This window comes from Eleutherodactylus coqui, chromosome 1, assembly GCF_035609145.1.
Source record: "Eleutherodactylus coqui strain aEleCoq1 chromosome 1, aEleCoq1.hap1, whole genome shotgun sequence".
Classification (NCBI taxonomy): domain Eukaryota; kingdom Metazoa; phylum Chordata; class Amphibia; order Anura; family Eleutherodactylidae; genus Eleutherodactylus; species Eleutherodactylus coqui.
In genome coordinates this window covers 443,090,599-443,109,600 of record NC_089837.1, presented here as the reverse complement: position 1 = coordinate 443,109,600, position 19,002 = coordinate 443,090,599, and the positions used below count along the sequence as shown (strand labels likewise).

The following is a 19,002-nucleotide window of genomic DNA, read 5'->3' as shown; positions in this document are numbered from 1 at the left end:
CCTGAAAATAGACTTAGCTGTCTGTGAAATATCCAGATGTAAGCACCCTCGCAGGGAACATTAGTGCTCTGTATATTGTCTAACGCTATTACAATAGAGGTAAAAGTACTAGGCTTCTCTTACTTAGGCCAACGATTTAGATTGTTACCCTACCACTGTATCTAAATGCCCTGTCTAAGAGGAAGTCTCACGCGATTCTTCCGCGATCACTGTCTGCGCATATGATATGCCGTAATACATGGACATCGAAATCCACTGACTTTCGCCGCTTCGCTCAAACTTGCGGGTAGGAATTGCGGATTTTGTGAGCGGAGTATGAGCTCCATTGAGCTCTATGGATGCGTTCCATCCCCAGTGCATATGCAATTGGCATTGCGTATGGACACGGATTTGTTGTGACAGACAATTCAGGACGGAGTCTGGGGGCAACACCCCCATCCAGACTTCTGTCTGCGATCTCCACTTATTCTTCTGGGCTCTTCCTCCACATGAAGAAGGGCTTTGTTTTTTTAAGTGCTTTATACTACTTCTAAAAAAAGGCATAGTTGTGAGAACATCTCTCAGCATGACTGCATAGGAGAATGTTGCCTGGGTGGTCTCCTGAGCAATAGAAGGGTGTTTCCAGGGGGTTGGACAACTTTCTGATGTCATTCCCTGCTTGCAGTCTTTCTTCTGTGCGGTTGATTTGCTGCCCGTCCATGCAGAACGCAGTACTTATACGCAACCATACGCAATTCGTTTCCGTGATTGTTCGCAGGTCTACAGCAGCGGATATCGTTATGCAGAATCCGACCCGCTCGTGTGAGCCCGGCTTGGCTCTTCCTCAACTGCTACTTGAGGCACATTGTGGCTGCTACATTCTATGTTTTTAGGTGGGCATTCTGAGATGGAACCAGAACAGTAGGGGGTACCAAAACAAGTCTGTAACTGTACTATCCAGACAGAAGCTTTTTTCCAACCAAAAATGGATGTATTGCTATTTTTGTGGCAGAGTAAATTAATATGCATGGAATAACCTCTTTAAAGAGGTTACGTCAAATTTTAAACTTATCCCATATCCAGCAGTTGTACATGTACATCACCGTTCCATTGATTTCAACGAGGCCACCGGAGATTGAAGAGTTAGTGCTTGCCTATTTCTCTGTCTAATTGAATATGAATGGAATGGTGATCATCACTCCTTTCATTTGGGAACTTTCGGGATCCCCGTTCTTGGGACGGTTGGTGGTCCCACTGATCATCACCCCATATGGCACAACTGCAACTTTTGGTCATACTACAGTGGCTCAGTGGTTTCCTATAAGGTAAAATGACACAAAAAAATCACAACTTCTCTAACCATGTTGGCATTTATGCAACTGTAGAGTAACTTTTACCTAGGCGGAATACATTTAAGATTCCATTGTGGTCATGGTAATGATTTTATCAAGACTGTGGAACTACTAAAAGTCAGTTTGGAGTTCCAGCCTTATAATGGTACTAATTACATTTGCCCTATCCATTCTATCTGCTGACATGTCTGTGAGCTACATATGTTGATCCAGAGGAATACAAACCAGTCTTCCAATCAAGCAGTCATCCGATGTTCCTATTATCCAGAGAAGGGAGGTGGTGATACTTTGGCAGTAAATGGCATTTGCCTGGAACAGTTTTCCCCAATTATGCATTCTAATAATTCTTGCTGGAAATATGATTTCTCATAAGCATCACAATCCATTTTTCTATCCATCTAAGGAATTGCTTGTTGCCGGATTGACATTCCAGGAAGCCACTTGAGAGATGAAAAAGATTTCTGTCATTTTCTTCACTATTGTGTTGCTATTCTTATACTTCTAGTGAGATAATGTACAGATGAAATGAGCAGCTTCCCCTTCCCCGCATGTAAACTCCTGACAAACACACTGCAAGTCAATGAACTCATGTTTTAAACACTTTTATTGTCTTGCTCATCGTCTTCATGTAGCTGTCATCTGTCTGCATCATTTTAAAGAACCATGTCAAATGGAAATGACAGCTTGCTTTATGGAAGTCTCTTATCCGTTCATGCTCAGACAATTTGACAGCAAACTGTTTCATGGCAACGGTGTCAATCATCTCTGGTGATTTTTTATGAAGGCAATTAAGTGTTACCTCTTGACACAAAAGAGTAGTTAAAAAGGGAAAAAATAAGATATTTACATTTAAAATAGTGGCGTGTCTTGATGCTTTAATAGACTTCATTCCAGGCTGGTAGCATCATGGAATGTCCTGAGTGCTCCGGGTTAATGATCCATGTGATGCACACTCTTCTAAGGCCTTTCCATTAAGGCCACCGGTATTTGTTAATACTTGTAGTTATGAATGTATAAACAGTCTTCAGAAAATGCTTCTGTACATCTGACTGTATAAACAGTGTCGGCAGAGCAGTAATGGAATCAGTCATTGTTTGCAGCCTCTAGAGTTAAGCACACAACAAAAGTTATTCCTGTACTTGTCTTGTGACATGCTTTTGAAAGCCCTTGTGTGTTAAGATGCCCACTTCTATGTTTAGTTCTTCAGGCAGGCCTTCTTTGTACATTATTATTCCACCCTGCGGTGACAGACTGGCTAGTTCTTATACATGCTCCTGATGAGAGCCGATCACCAAGATTGGCACTCCTCTGCCCGGCCTTCTTGTAAGCTCATTCACACTCTATGAGGGGATCAAATAAAAGAAGAGCGGAGCAGCACACCAGGTGGTAAATATTATTGGGATTAATTTTTACTTATTCCAATTAACTCAAACCGCTGGTGAACAGACTCAAATTTGTGTGCAATGTTTCGAGTAAGAATACCCTTCATCAGGCTAAAACAGGGAAGAATGCATAAAATAAGAGGACAATACTTGCATTTAAAGCCATAATGATGGAAAGATACATTGGCTAAACATCATACCGATTTTTAAAGGCACAGTTAACATAATGCTAAGTATGGTACATGTTATTTTAGATACCAATTTTTATGCATTCTACTCCTCTCTTTTTAGCCTGATTAAAAAGGCCATTCTTACCTGAAAAATCGCATTAAAATTTGAGTCTGTTCAGGGTTTTGAGTGAATTGGAAGAACTAAAATCTGATCACAAGCACATTTACCTGGTAGGCTCTTACGCTCTTTTATGCATATTTTATGGAAAAGTGGCCTACCCACTTGGAACCTACACCTACCGTACATACCCAATTCTAAGAGTTGTGTGGCATGAATACGTTTACGGTTTCATCTATTAAGGGATCATTCATCCCCATAAAGCAGCAGCAATATCCCCTGTTTACACACAACAGATGGGATGGAACAGAGATCGCCTGACAAATAACCCTTTGCTCGTTCATCAGGTGATCAATGGCCCATTCAATTTTGTTAGCGTATATCTATTTACACAGGCTGATTACTGGGCATGGGCATTTGCCCATGTGTTTTTTCCCCCCCATAATTGACCTGCCTGAATGTGCAAGCGCTCATTCGTCAGCTGACCTGCAAGCATACAAAATGCTCACTGGTGTTTTGCACATCTTGCTCATCTATAATGTGTAAGTGGCAGTGAACAAGCTCCAATCAACTTTTTTTTTTGAAAATTTTTTTGTGGATTAGTTCTCTTTACTACTACTTGGATCTTGGCCTATTTGAATGCGTCCTCAGGTTCTGTTTGTAGTGCATTATCTTACAACACTTTGCTACATTTATCTTAAGATGGATCCAAAGAACACCTGACGGACACCATTGACTTATAATGGGGTACAACATGTTCCATCCTGCTGTCCAGGTTTTTGACATCAAGAATAGCGCTATATTATTCTTGCAGTGAATATTTGGCCTAAAAGCACAATACAACTTGCAGCGGTTGCAGCTGATGATATCTTCATGATACCCGATGATTCCTTGTGTAGTTCTAGCTTTGCCCTTTGTATGGTCAGGACTTGTTTAATACACGCGATAGCGATAAGTTAAAAACACATGAATTAAGCCATGCCAAAGTGGCATGCATTATATGCAGGAGGTGGTATAAAGAAAAGTGTCAAAAGTATCCGAATCTTTAATAACTTGTGTCAAATTCACCATGCTACTGTGCCAAATCTGGTAGAACTTTCACTGATTTTCTACACCTTACTATTGATAGTGAATGCATTTTTATAACCTGTTTTGTGTATTTACATGAATATTTTGACTTTTGCGTTATTTTTTTTCTAACGTTACTTCGTCTTCTCTTTATGCAGAGTACATTCAAGTTTAAATCTGAGAGCGACATACATTTGGCTGAGCACCACAAACAAGTCCTGTATGACGGAAAACTTGCAAGCAGTATAGCATTCACTTACAACGCAAAGGCCACTGATGCCCAGCTTTGCCTTGAATCGTCACCAAAGGAAAACCCCTCCATATTTGTGCATTCTCCCCATGCACTGATGCTACAGGTAATTTAATTAAAATAGCACGTAGTTATTAATTATTTTATCTCTCAGATGCCCGTAGAAGAAGTCTTATGTCTGCGTGTTGAATTATACAATCCTACAAGCCTGATAGAATTTGAGATAACAATTTCTTAACGGGTAACTGAACTCGTAGTAGAATATAAAAAGTAAAATGAATGGGTGTGTTAGTGCCGTCATAGACTTTTCTATGGAGCCTGTACACCCCTTCGAGCAGTCATTGGAAACAGCCGAACAAGCACAGTGCTCAGATGAACACCCGTTGGTTTTACCAATCCATGGGGGTTTCTGCACTCTGACTCCCACCTATCCAAACTTCTTACATGTCACTATGAAGTCAGAAGCTTATAAAAAAAAAAGTTTACTTACACTTTAAAAGCTATGGAAACTTTTGAAAGAACTTTAACTTAAATGCACATATTTTAGGCTATAAGGGTTTCTTAAAAACTTACTGCAAAGGGAAAAATCAAATCTTGCTGCCAGTAGCCATATTTACCTACATGTTAATATGAAGATATACCAGATACAAACACTACTTCTCAGTGGAATGCAGATAGTGTGTCGGTGTCACTTTGATGTGCAGGGCAACCCAACGTGCTGAATCATATGTGATGCCATGCATATGTGGTACGGCTACACTGTCCATATCAGTTGAAAACATTCAGGAGATAGAGGGGTTGGAGACTGAGCCGGCGGAGAAGCTCTCAGACAGATTTGCTAATGAAAAGCATTCTGCAGCTTATTGCAAACTCTGATATACAGAAGTTGCAGAAGACAAACTGTGAAAACAATGCTGCTAAAACCCCTATTGCAAAAAGGAATTTCAACCAAAAATGCATGCATTTAAGTAAAAAGAAATGCCCCAATGGTGTCTGCTATTTAGTCATGTTTTTTTCTTCCTTTTTGATATATCATGTAATTTGTAAAGGTCACCAATATGCTCAAGGGTAAAACATTGTAAAGCTTTCAACTTTCTATAACGCAAGACTGACTCTGACATGTTGTTTTGTTTTTTTTAATGGGGGATGGGGGTGGGGTAGTCTTGGGTCACGAGTAGCTCCTGGGAGGACAGTAGTTTAGCCATCTTGTGCTGCTAAACAGCTGACCATGCAGACATTCACGGTATGATTTTTAGAGAATGCCAAGGCAGATAGGAGGCACATCTGTTGCTTACCGACCCATAACATCACATTCTCAAAATAGCTCCTGCTTCAGACAGATTCATATTACATCTTGCCATTCTGCGTAAAGAGTAATGACATTTGAAGGAACGGAGAGAGGGCTACTTTTCAAGCGAATGATCATAACGCATTATATGTACCGAAGAACCGCTAAATCCCCAAAGCCTACAATTATACAGTATAACTTATTGCACAATGATATTGCATGCACCTTGTGGAGTTTCTCACTCCTTTTTATATGGGATCCTTCTCAAGTCTTTGGTTAATTGTGTTGATTTTGTTTACATATAATGTAGTTTCTTCTGCACGGGCCCAAGTAATCACTCAAGAGAGCGACTGAACACGGGACCGACAGAGCAGTTGAGCGAGAATCACTCACTTGTCCGAGTCACTTCGTTTTCAGCTCACCTAAAAACCAAGCGGCTGTCAGCTCGTGTAAACAAGCAGTCGTTAATCTATGAATGGCTGCCCGTTGACTCCGAGTGAAGGAGGGCGGTCAGAAGAGATCTCAGACGCACTCTGTCTTCTTTTAGTGAGCGACTTTCGCTCCTGTATAAAAGCAGAGGAGCAGTAGTAGTCCCGTGTAGAAGTACCCTAACTTCAAAGGGCACTTCACTAAAGGGCCATTTACCTCTTGTATCTGGGTATGACTCTGGGTTGCGTCTGAAGGCTCAGAAACGGTATTCATACAGAACCATTGGCTTCCATTGCTGAAACGGAAACATTTGTGCTAGAGATTGTAACGTAGAAGACAACATTATTCCCTCTGGTAGAAATGCAGGAAACAAACAGAGTCTTGCTCAAACGAAGAACCTTATTGGTCTCCGTTTGAGCAATGGAGGCCTATGGTTGTCCTAGGTTCTCGTCTGAATCCCAATTTCAGCGATTCGGTTATAACCTGGTATGTACATGGAAAGTAAATGTGAAGAGCGGCAAATAAAATTCCAGTCTTGGTAATTGTGCCTCTACGGATTTAGTGCTGCTATGGCCATTTGAGGTGTCCCTCTTACAGTATATGTTAATTTCTAGAGAGCAAAATCTGTAGCTGTCAAATGTGTCCAAGGAGATAGAAAAGGTACCTTTAGGAGGTTTCCAATTAAGGAGAGTAAATGTTCTTGCATAAAACATTAGTAGTCTGTATAAGAAATAGTATCAGAGACCAACTAACCTCCAAGGAGCGCACTTCTGGGAATCCTAATTTGGTCTTCAACAGGCAGGGAAACTTTGTTTTATAATTGGACACTCCCAAACCGTATGATTCAGAGTTCCGTCTTCCTCTTCTCAAACAAGTATCACTAGGAAGTCGGGGGAAATGCAGTATATTCTGTGGAGCCACTTGAGTGGTATAAGCTGGTCTCTAGTACCAATCGTATATCTCCAAGCAGAAGTCTGTTCCTTGTAAATCACCGAACTTCAGGTGGAAGCCTTTAGGGTGCTTTTACACAGGCGACTTTCTCACATGATTTCTGTATGTTGTGAGATGCACAGAAATTGCTTGGGAGAAAAACCCAGTATTTTAGATTTGCCCTATTTTTGGGTGATTCCATTTATGAATTGAACAATTTTTCCTATAGGAGCAAAAAAAAATGTTTATGGTTCATGCCATTGCAACCAATGGACCAAGGCCATGTCGCATAAAACGGAACAGTACTTAACTGTTGGCACAACACATTTCCCAGACACACCCATTTGAAGATGGAGTACTGTGATTCATTACTGCATAGAACATTCTTCCATTGCTCAAATGTCCAATGACGACACTCCTTGCACCATTGTATACGGTCAAATGAATTGTACTTCATGATGGACGATTTGTGTGCAGCTGCTTAACCCGTATGTCCAATAGCATACATTTCCCTTCATGTACTATGGCTGACACCACCAAGGGTCTGCATTAGAGATGAGCGAACGTACTCGTTTCGAGTAATTACTCGATCGAGCACCGCGATTTTCGAGTACTTCAGTACTCGGGTGAAAAGATTCGGGGGGCGCCGGGGGGAGGGGGGGTAGCAGCGGGGAACAGGGGGGAGCCCTCTCTCTCTCCCTCTCCCCCCCGCTGCAACCCCCACTCACCCACGGCCCCCCCGAATCTTTTCGCCCGAGTATGGAAGTACTCGAAAATCGCGGTACTCGAGCGAAAAAGGGGCGTGGCCGAGTACGCTCGCTCATCTCTAGTCTGCATCTTATGTAGCATGGTGTAGGACACTAAGACACAATCCATTCTAATAATAGGAGTGTCCAAATACGTTTTTGTAGGATAGTATATGTAAACTTCCCAGAAATGGCAATAAAAATATTACTTATTTTTAACACGGGGAATCAATGGCGTAACTGGAGGCTCTTGGGCCTTGATGCAAAATCTAGAACCTAGATCCCAACTCACATTATATTTATTATATTGTTGAACTCATAAGGTGTAGAGAGTTTTTTATGCCCCCCACCCAGGCACCATGCATGGTTACACTCCTGGAATCCTGAAGAAACTACAGCAATTACTGAAAATGTGTAGAGCTTTACACCTCCCTTTGGACATCTGATTTCAACATCACCGATACCTCATTCCAGCGAGAGACAAACCACTGCCAAACCCTGTTATTCCGCTCTCTCCATTGAAATAATGCATACTCAGCTAGGCATGCAGGTTTATAGTGGATTTAAGTGGAAGAGTTGTCTTTGGACATCTTTCTAAAGTGTATGGCTAGCTTTATTTGTCCCTGTCCCATCTACGTACTTTTTAAATGGCTATTTGAGCAAGTGTTATGGGCTCTGCTTATACCAACTGGTTAGATTCCAGAATGGAAGCAGTGACCTACCAATTTCTTCAATGTATAGTCTATGTACTCAATAGTCATTCACTTTCTGTTCTCTTTTCCATTTAGGACGTAAAAGCTATAGTAACGCACTCAATACACAGCGCAATCCATTCAATTGGGGGTATCCAGGTTCTCTTCCCACTTTTTGCACAGCTGGACAATCGGCAGCTGAACGACAGTCAGGTGGAAACAACAGTCTGGTAAGAATTTCTTATTTTGCTATGTACTATGTAAAACGTCACTGAGCGCCCAATATATAGATGTATGAGTTTTCACAGTTGCACGTTTTCGGATTAGCACTGGGTAGATTGTATCTGAGATTGAACACAAGTTTCTCTGTAAGTGGATTGTGGGTTTTAATTGATTAGTGTTGGCCATTCCATTTTAGGAAGACAATAGATTTTGTAATCTTCTAAGTAAATGCACTCATGGGATTGCATAGTGAGGGCTAAGAGATTCTCTAATCGGAAAGGTTTATTGATTTATTTTCAATGTGGCTTTTGAGGTTCACCACAGACAGTTTAGTCTGAGCAGATCTCAATGGTGCCGGAAGCTGTGTAGAACGCCAACAAAGGAAACCAGGATCATATTTTAAGATATATTTAAAAGGTCGGACACTTTTATGATTTCATCAATTATTCTTTACCAGCTGTCCTATTATTGGTTTTGACTGGTCCTCGGTCTTCCAAAGGATGGCTATTGAGCAGCTGATGGTGTATTTAATCATGGAGACTTGGCAGGTAAACAGGCCACGAGATAGTCTCCCTACCTTCATTACTGGCTAAGGAATATATGAATTATGAAAAAGAAAGGACTATCTGCTTTAAACAACTTCTTTTTATTTGCCTTGTTAGAAATGGTATACAGTAGCTGATAGAATAGGATCAACATTCGAGACTTTTGCAGCCAGTTTCGGGAGTGCCAGCGGTGTCCAGGTGGATTACTGTTATCACGGTTTCCTACATCCCTTATTAATCTAGTAGAATCTTACATGATTTGTTTAATCTCTTTGGAATTACAATATCGGTCTTTAATTTACCGGTTGAGATTTATAGACACATTTATTGAAATGGATCTTGACAAAAGTTATGCTCACACGCAGCTGAAATGCTGTGGATTTTTCACAGCAGAATTAGCAGTGGAAAATCTACAGCTTTCTCACCTGTATCATTGGGGGACACAGCTTTGACCTTGGGTATATAGCACCTACTGATTGGAGGCAGACACTAAGCAGACAAATGAGTTGGCTCCTCCCGCTTGCTATATACCCTCTGCAGGAACTCAGCTAATCATTTTTTAGCTTGGTGTCTGTAGGAAGCAGACCTCTTCAATCAAGGTCTTCAGGACTACAGGAATGTGGGGACAGGCTAGGCAGCTCGCTTACCTGTTCCCCACGAGGAGGGCGGACAGCAATTATCTGTCCTCCAAGAAGCGATTGCAGGTTGAAGGAGCCGTATTACTCTCGGCTCCGTTGACCAGCAATTGGCGTTAAGGTATAAGCCAGTCGTGGTGCAGCTTTAAAGTATAGACCAACTGCGGTGCGGGGTAGCAACTGTGTGTCATTTTCTGTGTAGCCACTGCATGGTATTTTATGTGTGGCCGTGAGTGTTCTGCATGGGGTCACATGGCTTGGTTTGTGCCACCATGGGCATGTACGTATTGGCCGCCGCACGTTGTATTGTGTTCATTTGCCGTTGGCCGCCTGCGTTACCTCTTCACAAGACTGGCTGCTGCACGAAGGTGGCAGGTTTTTGCGCACAAAGGGTCCTGAATGGCAGGAGCTGTGGGTGGAAGATGGGAAGCCTGCTGTCCCCTCCTTGCACAGCTCGTGCTTCCCCCCCCCCCCCAAATGGCTATGTGCCCATATCTAGACGCCATGGCTCCGTCTCCGCCTCTCCCTGCAGGTCGACGGAGCAGTATTACTCTCCGCTCTACCCCTACATAGTAGGGCGAACGGCCAGACGTTGCTGATGGTCAACCTCAGTGTGGTTATGGACCTACTGAGATCTGTGATACCTCCCATACTGGGAAGAGTACTTGCACAAAGTTTATCTGGTATCTGATTACTGAGGCGCTCCTACTGCTTGTGTACAAAACTGATTAGCTGAGTACCTGCCTAGGGTATATAGCAATCGGGAGGAGCCAACTCCTTTATCTGCTTAGTGTCTTCCTCCAGACAGCAGGTGCTATATACCCAAGGTCAAAGCTGTGTATGCGTATTTGCGCTGCGTTTTTGCACATCAGGCATTGCGTATTTGCGCACACAACTGCGTTTTTTTTTTTTACTGTACTCTTTGCGGACACAAAAAATGGAACATGGTGCATATTTTTTTGCGTGTTGTGTGCGCTAATACGGTTTTGTGAATCCGGCCTTAGCATTCTGTTGTGATCCGTATGTAATGGACCCCTGAAATACAGCTCTATTTTACATCTACTCGCACAGTTACATTAAACGGAATGCAAGCAAAATGGTTTCCATTTTATTATAATGTAAATGGCCCTTTCTGTCCAGTTTCCTTATTTTTTGGATAAAAAATAAAGTCCTGCAGGTTAGTCTTTTTTTTTTTCCAGCGAAATTACGGACACCAAAACGGAATGGAATATAACTGAAGCAACTAGTTCATTGAGATCAGGGGGGATTTCACTGGATCCTTTTTTTCCAGTTTTTCAGCTCTCAGGATGGAATAGAAAACCAGAAAAGTAATGGCTGATGTGAACGCAGCCTAATACGGCATCTTGATTCTGCCGAGTGAAGCGTGTGACTAACGCTTGGACAACTCAATATATATAAACCCTTCAAACTAGCGCAGCTCCTCTCAGAACAGGATGGCCTTGGATGATAATAGTTCAGATCGGCTGCCAAGTCCATTTCAACAAATGTAAATATCCAAATATCCTGGAAAGCAAGACAAATACAGCTGATGAGACAGACGGAGCAGGTGCCAGACACAAGTCGCCCTGCGCGCTCGTCTTCATGCACTGTTACATGTACAGATTGGAGATTAACTTTTCACTGTTCTTCTGCCTCGGTGCACTTTATATGCAGCATCTCCTATATGGCATAAAACCGTACAGTTTATTGAAAAGCGCTCCACACTCTGCTCAACAATATGTCCTTTTAGAAACAGACTGCAGAGCTCCAGTTGGTGCATCTAGATATTTTTTATTTCGAAAAATTGGATGAATGGCGAAGATTCAATGACGCCATTTAATGGAGGTTGATGCCCTGCTGCATTTTTCTTATCTGATGGTGGAACGGATCATATTGGGCTTCTTTAGAGCATTTATAAACCAACCGGTTACTATGGATGTACAACCCTCTTATGTCATGGTGTCAGATAGCATGAATATAGCAGCAACCAGTCGGACTACTGAGATCTCTATCCAATACCACTGACTTCAGTTGAAGAAGGTTCAGCTGCCATCCTGCAAAAAAGCCATAGAACTTCATTTACTGACTGAGCGGGCTGCTACAATGACCGGATAACTTTGTGTTGTATGTACATATATGCAGTGTAGAATATATCGAGATATTTTTTATTTATTTACTTTTTATGTTTTTTCAGTATTGTTCCGAACGAAGGCCATGTTTGCAAAATGGCAACGGAAGTGCTATATTGGTTGCCATTTGTCAGCCATTGTCACTTTTATTGATAGATTTTTGGCTATGTTTATTGAACATAGGGGTTCCAGGATTCAGATATTGATGACCTATTCTGAAGCTAGGTCATCAATATACCAACTATAGGGGTCCACAAATCGGGCCCCCTGCTGTTCAGCTGTTTGAAGAGACCATGGTGCTTAGTTGAGCACAGCAGCGTCTTCTCAGACCAGTGATGGCACATTCATTCATCACTTGTGTAAACAGACAGTCCATTTATGAATGACGGCCCTGTTTAGTGTCTACAGAGACCGGTGGCCGGAGTGATTTGTGACCCACTCTGCCTCTTGTGTGAAACCATCGGGCCTATTATCGCTGGGATGACTGTCAGGTGCTGATGCGCCGATGTCATCCCATTTTAAAGGACCTTTAGTCCTATGCAAGTCAATGGGATTAAGGTGCTATACCAGTCACAGCTACTACAAAACGTACAGTACTGTGCCTGGTGTGCAGTGAAGAGGTCGCAGCACTTGCCCAAGTACCGGCGTCTCTTCAAACAACTAATTGCTAAGGGTACAGAGTGATGGAGCGCCCCCCATCCCGATCAGATATTGATGACCTATATGCTGGTCTTAATATGAAAACTGCTGGCACAAAATGTATTAGGAGGTGCACACTTTTTAATACATTTGGCACATCTCAGACCCGTGTGCAAATAAAAACCAAATCTATGCAAGCTATGGACTGAAATGGATTTCTGGTATAATTTCCGCAGCTTCTAGCATAAATTATAGTTAAATCTGTTTGGCTGGGACAGCCACACCTTCACTACTAAGCCAAGCCCACTTTAAAAAAAGCTGGTATTGGAAGCGGAAATCTTAAAACTTATGCACTTTTTACACAAAGGACTTGCTCAAAATTTGTTGATATTTTCTCTTAATGTTAGTTGCTATATATATATATATATATATATAGATAGATAGATAGATATAATATAAATTCCCCCATTTGTATTCGGCATATGCGCCAAATTTAAAGCTCAAACATTAGCTCAAAGGAGGCAATTTAAAAAAAAAGTTTATTTTTATCCTGAAAGTTATGTCCTCTACATTTTTCAGTGCCATTGAAGGTATGCCAGCACATACACCCTAAATGTTTGCCACAAGCACTCAATTGAGGCATTTATCTAGAAATTGGTGCCCTACTGATGTGTTGAGCATAGAGGAAAAGTGCTATGTGAACATCGCCATTATGAGCCCTACTTGGGAGTCCTCCACTTTTGGTAGTAACAGTAGTGCAACATGTGGAAAAATCAAAACCCTTACAACAGATCTGGTGCTTTCCTATTGCTTCATTATGAAAGGAGCCTTACTGAAAAACTGCCGGTTGATGTCCATTTATGAGAAGCTACTGTAATTCAATATGGCTGCACTTCCTGTTGTCAGTTCAAACCACAATAAAATGACACAAACGGATCATAACAAATTTAGCTACAATTTGGATTTTGGATAGAGCTCCTCGGCTTTTATAACACGGTCTTCAGTTCAGTTAACATTCTCCCTCAGATAAGGTATAGTAGATCCATCCATCAAAGGGGAAAAAATTCTATTGACACTTAAGTTCTCAAGAACTTACTATAAAGTTCCAGTTTGGAAATATCTAGAAGACCATCTGAGGTATTCCAAGCCTGATGTATTCCTCAGAAGCCAGATATCAAAAAGTCTGTATCAGAAAAACGGAGTGCGCTCTGTAGTTCACAGGCTCTTTCAAAAATGAACGTATTGAACCGAAAGTGGCCTCTGTCCTCGTGTTTAAATAGAAGCGCCTAGCCGCGCTGCCTCAGTCCTACATTAATGGGAATATTTTCGAGACCTTCTTTAATATAATATGAGAAATATCCAAACTCTGATGTAACAAATCTCTCCGAGGGCTTGAGGCGCAGAGGCTTTTCAAATGCTTTATATAAACTTTCTGTTCATTGCTTTTTTCTCCCCAAGGAAATCGCTTCATTCTCTCGGAGGCTGAATAATCTTCTTAAGAGTGAGAGCGCTACAGTTACAGAAATGTGACAGATTATTGGGGGTATAATGTTGAATTTTGCCGTCGCAAATGGTTTCATTAAAGTGTTTAGTGAACACACGGTGCTAAAGCCAGTCGAAAATTGCAGACTTTTAAAAGGGAATTATTTTTTCATTTGCAAACACGTAAAACGCGGCACGTTTGGGTACCGGCATTAGTATTTGGGATAATAGACAAAGAGGTCATAGTCAGCATTTTCATCATAATGGTTTCTAAGCTCTCATTCTGTGTGTCCATGGGAGAAATGAAGCGATATCCTTTGTTGGCTAATTGAATATGTTTAATATCTGACATTTGCGTTGAGGTCTCTTTGTTTCATCCTCATATTCTACAGCACTTCGTACAGTGGTATAGTAACTAAAGGGTGGTGTAGGTAATTTAACTATCTGGTATTACAGCTGATCTGCACTGAAGTGCATAGATATGAACTGCAATACCACATACAACCTGTGAACAGGTGTGGTGCTGTTTCTGAAAGAAAGAAGCTGTGTTTTTCTAATTCTGGCCAGCCCATTTAAAGCTATGCTGCAGTCCTGGGACAGCATTTGTCCAGAGTGAGCATCATATTTTCTGCTCCCAGTTACGCCGCTAACCATCTGTTCCTCTTTATTCTCCCAACATGGCAAAGCGTGCTTCGTGGGTTAGGCATTGAATACCGCTTCCTGATTGGCCAGTGCTGTTCACCTGAGCAGCACTGGCCAATCAGAGCAGCATGTACTGTCATTACACTACTGATACCCCCCAGTGCTCATTGTACATTGGGTAGTCTTAGAATCACCAAGGCCTTCTTGAACATATAGTATGGAGAGGGACCTTAGGAACAGGCAGATTGGCAGCCGGACCATGAAGAGAAAAGCACCAGATAATCTAAAAAAACTTTTGTCCTGTGGCCGAAGGTTGCATTAATTAATTGATATTTTTTTTGTTAATGTTAAACGTGTTAATTTACTTAATCATTTATATCCTAGGAAGATTACTCACAAGTCTTCCACCAAGAAGGCCCAGTTCACCTAAAGCAATTATAGAATACTTTTTGAAAGTTCTTTCACCTCCTGTTGTCATTTTGACAAAAAATGGCTGCACAACTCAATAGAGGAATGGCAATATCTTTTTAGTAAAAAAAAAGGCAGAATTAGAATACTTTGGCTGTCACACTTCTAATTTGCAAGTATGTGCACATTGTTAAGGTTTGTTCTCCTTTGCTCACTAAAACTCCTGTGCATGGCAATAATTGAACTCCGTTTTGAAGGGGTTGTCTCGTTATCAGGCATAATTCCCTCTACAATGCCCACTATGCTAAAAGGAGCAGTACTTACCTGTCCTCTGCTGCCGCCACCATGCACCGCAGCCTTGCTAGGAGTATGGTGTTTGTGGCAGATTATGTCACTTGACAACTGCAGCCAATCAGACTGCAGCATCACTGCCCATTCTACTGGCATCAGTGCTCACAACCTGAGCGCCAAGATGCCAGGAGTTAGAATAAAATGTAATGCAACTGTCCCATAGTATCTGTAGTAAATCATTGTATACGAACCTTCTCTCATTTCAGTGCAACACTCTTGGCTTTCCTGGTGGAGCTGCTGAAGAGTTCGGTGGCCATGCAGGAGCAGATGTTGGGTGGAAAAGGGTTTTTAGTCATTGGCTACCTCTTGGAAAAGGTAAGATGCTACATAAAAGGCCTAAATAATTATATGTTTCCTGTATAGTGTTATTCTAGGGCAGCCTCACCATTTCCATCCAGTCGTCCGTACCATCTGTGCATTTCCTCTGCGTTCACGTATGTCCTAGCTAGAATGTGTCTTGCGGTAAATTCTGATTAGTCCACATTCTCTGTAATATGAATCCAAATATAAAAATCTGCACTGTATTCAGTGTATGCCCCATTCTAATAGAGGACTTCTTGTGTGTAATTCCATAAGCCCCTCCATGTGTTCAGTACATAGGAGCAGCAGCTGATAAGAGACTGAGCTATGGATTACAGATCACATTCTTGGAGAGTTTCTCTGCATAAGAAGAGTCAAGCAGTGCTTAGTGAATATGCTTAAAGGGGTATTACTGTTCATTAAATCAGTTCTTCACACTTTTTAAGGGTCATGAGGTTCTGTGACAGGCGTCTATTTGAATTTTCAAACCCTCTCAATGGTTGCTGAGTTCACTAAACGCACATAAACACTACATTTGAAAAGTCTTTGAATCAAAAACCATCCAGAGACCATAGCAGCGAATGTGCTTTTCAAAACCAGCAGGGAGACTCATACGTACTTGTGCTTTTGGGAACCAATGGGCGTTAAATGGGAGGCCAAATTGTTTGGGAGCCAATCTGCTTTCGGTGGGAGGCGCATGCTGAACAATTGCACACTTTTTTTGCAAAGTTGTTGGCTAGTTATTGAAAGACCAAGAATTAACTATTTACACCTGACAATCATTAATCAACCAGCGACTATTTTTAGGTGAGCTGAAGTGACTAGTGACCAAATTTTCACTTGTCACTAGGTTGGTGGGCGTGTTTACACGGAAGAGTTGTCGCTTACATTCAATGTATTGAGCGACTATTCAGGCAATGGTTGTCCTGCGTAAAGCCACCATGTATTCTGTGCCCCCTGTCCTTTCTGCTTACTGTGTCTCCTGTCCATTCTGTCTTATAACACTGCAGTGAAGGCTATAATTCAAGTTGTACTTTAGGCAGTGTTAAAGGGGTATTCCAGGACCTTTACTATTGATGACTTTACCTCAGGATAGATCATGAATAGTTGATTGGTGGGGGTTCCGACACTTTGGATTGGCCGCTGATCAGTTGATCCTTCGGCCTGCTCTTTGTGCAGCCGGACAGATGTAGTCTGAGGCGTAACTTGAAGCTTTGGTGGCCCCAATGCAAAACCTGTAACAGGGCCCCCAAATATAATGCTTTATTCATAGTACTCCATACGGAGTCGGAAGTCTAATAGTGAAGCCGGCTATTACATTTTGAGTCCTGAACACCAGTGACTACATCTATCCTGTTACACTGATAGCAGACCGGATGATCAGCTGACCAGTAGCGATCCCGAGTGGGAGACCCCCGCTGAGGATAGGTCATCAATAGTAAAAGTCCTAGAATACCTCTTTAAATAAATTCTGATTGACTTCATAGCCAGGTTGATAATTACTGCATAAGAAAGTGAAGGAAAGCTGCACCATTTTCATTATAAGAGGTTTATTTTCCAGTCTTGCGCCCCATGTGAATATATCCTTTTAATCAGGTCCATCGGTATATAATCATAACTAATTTGGGATCTTGATTGTCTGTTTGTAGCCTATTTGAAACTGTATAGAACACTATGGAGGAACATCTGTGTTCCACATAATAAGATTAGTTTTCTTCCCCGGTATGGTTTATGCTGCTTTCTGATTCATCGCCATGATTTAGTCTTTTCCACTAGTTTTCATACATATCTGACTTTCTATGACAATTATGTCCCAGAGCTAAGCTTTGTAACTCTGTGCTGTTTTCTTGTAGTCCTCTAGGGTTCACATAACTAGAGCGGTACTGGAGCAATTCCTGTCATTTGCAAAGTACCTGGATGGATTGTCTCACGGGGCACCTCTACTAAAGCAGCTATGTGATCATATACTCTTCAACCCTGCCATCTGGATACATACGCCAGCAAAGGTAATGCACCCTGCAGTCTTATGTAGGCGGCGTGGTGTCGATGTGCTTCGTCATTAATGGTTTTCTAAACTGAACTGCTTCAACTTTTTGCTTCCTCACTAGTGTCGTCTTGTGCATTTCCTGTACCTACCATTGTACACCATATAGTTCTACTATTATATTAAATCTAACTTTACACTTTCCTATGTAGGTAAATCCTTTTTACTGTTTTAGGATCAGTGTGGCCACATTCAGGCGTTTTTTTTTTTTATTAATAGCGTTTCTACTGAGAATCTGCAGCACATTAAGGACAATACATGTCAATGGTGATTTAAAAGCCCATTCACACATAGCAGAGTTTTCCACTGCAAATAACAGGTCTTGCTGTTTATTTAGCATCTTACCTTTTCCATGCTGTTGAAATTCTGCCACATGCCTATTATGTTGCACTTTCACTTGGCCATGCTTCTCAACCCAGATTTGGCCATACACCGAAGATGCTAAAGTTGCTATCACTTGAACGATAGTTTAGCTGCTGGTTGTCTTCCTCGATTCATCATCCCATTAGTACATGTAGTTCAGTTGTACCTCTAAAGAGTCAGTACTTGTACCATCACTGCTTTTTAGCTGTGAGTTAAAAAAAACAACTAACGATTTAATGTGTACCAGCACTTTTAGATACATTTTCAGAATAAGCTGTCTTGTTTGCATGAGAAATAATACTATTTCTGGTCATTATAAGACTTTTATCCTGCTTTTTTTTTTTTCAAGTTTTGCCCTCTGCTAGCGTTCTCTCTGATTCTCAGTTTTCTCTGAGCTGGTGGGTAGAAAGTCCTGTTACGTCTTCTATAAATTGCCCGCTCACTCCGATCGGCTAACACACTCAGACTTATCACCCCTGTAATACGAACCTCACATGCTCACCTACAGGACTTTACCAGAGCAGCACCCATCCTCTGGAATGCTCTACCCCAAGGCTTCCGGACAATGCCCGACGCACAAAATTTCAGACGTGCCTTAAAAACGCACCTCTTCAGGGAAGCATAGCAAATCTCCTGACCTAGTCTCTCGCCCCTCCCTATGGCGCCCCACCCCGTTTGCCTTCTAATAATTGATCTGCGCATGAAATTCCCTATTGCCTGTGTTCCCCATGCCTTGCTCCTCCCTCCACACTGTGCACCTCCTGTACCACCCCCAACTTGTTTGTGTCAAACCCAATTTACCTCACATTGTAATTTAATGTATTGTTTTGCATTTATC

The 19,002-nt window shown here is 41.7% G+C and overlaps 1 protein-coding gene across 3 annotated transcripts in view; it reads left to right on the top strand.

Annotated features, from left to right (window-relative positions):
• Positions 1-19,002, top strand: part of NBEA (neurobeachin) — a 673,719-nt gene that overhangs the window by 211,168 nt on the left and 443,549 nt on the right. For all 3 annotated transcript variants that reach the window (XM_066582838.1, XM_066582846.1, XM_066582830.1), the window contains exons 9-12: positions 4,228-4,425; positions 8,501-8,634; positions 15,664-15,772; positions 17,611-17,763. In XM_066582838.1, coding sequence (XP_066438935.1) covers positions 4,228-4,425; positions 8,501-8,634; positions 15,664-15,772; positions 17,611-17,763 — 594 coding nt within the window. The remainder of the gene's footprint in view (positions 1-4,227; positions 4,426-8,500; positions 8,635-15,663; positions 15,773-17,610; positions 17,764-19,002) is intronic.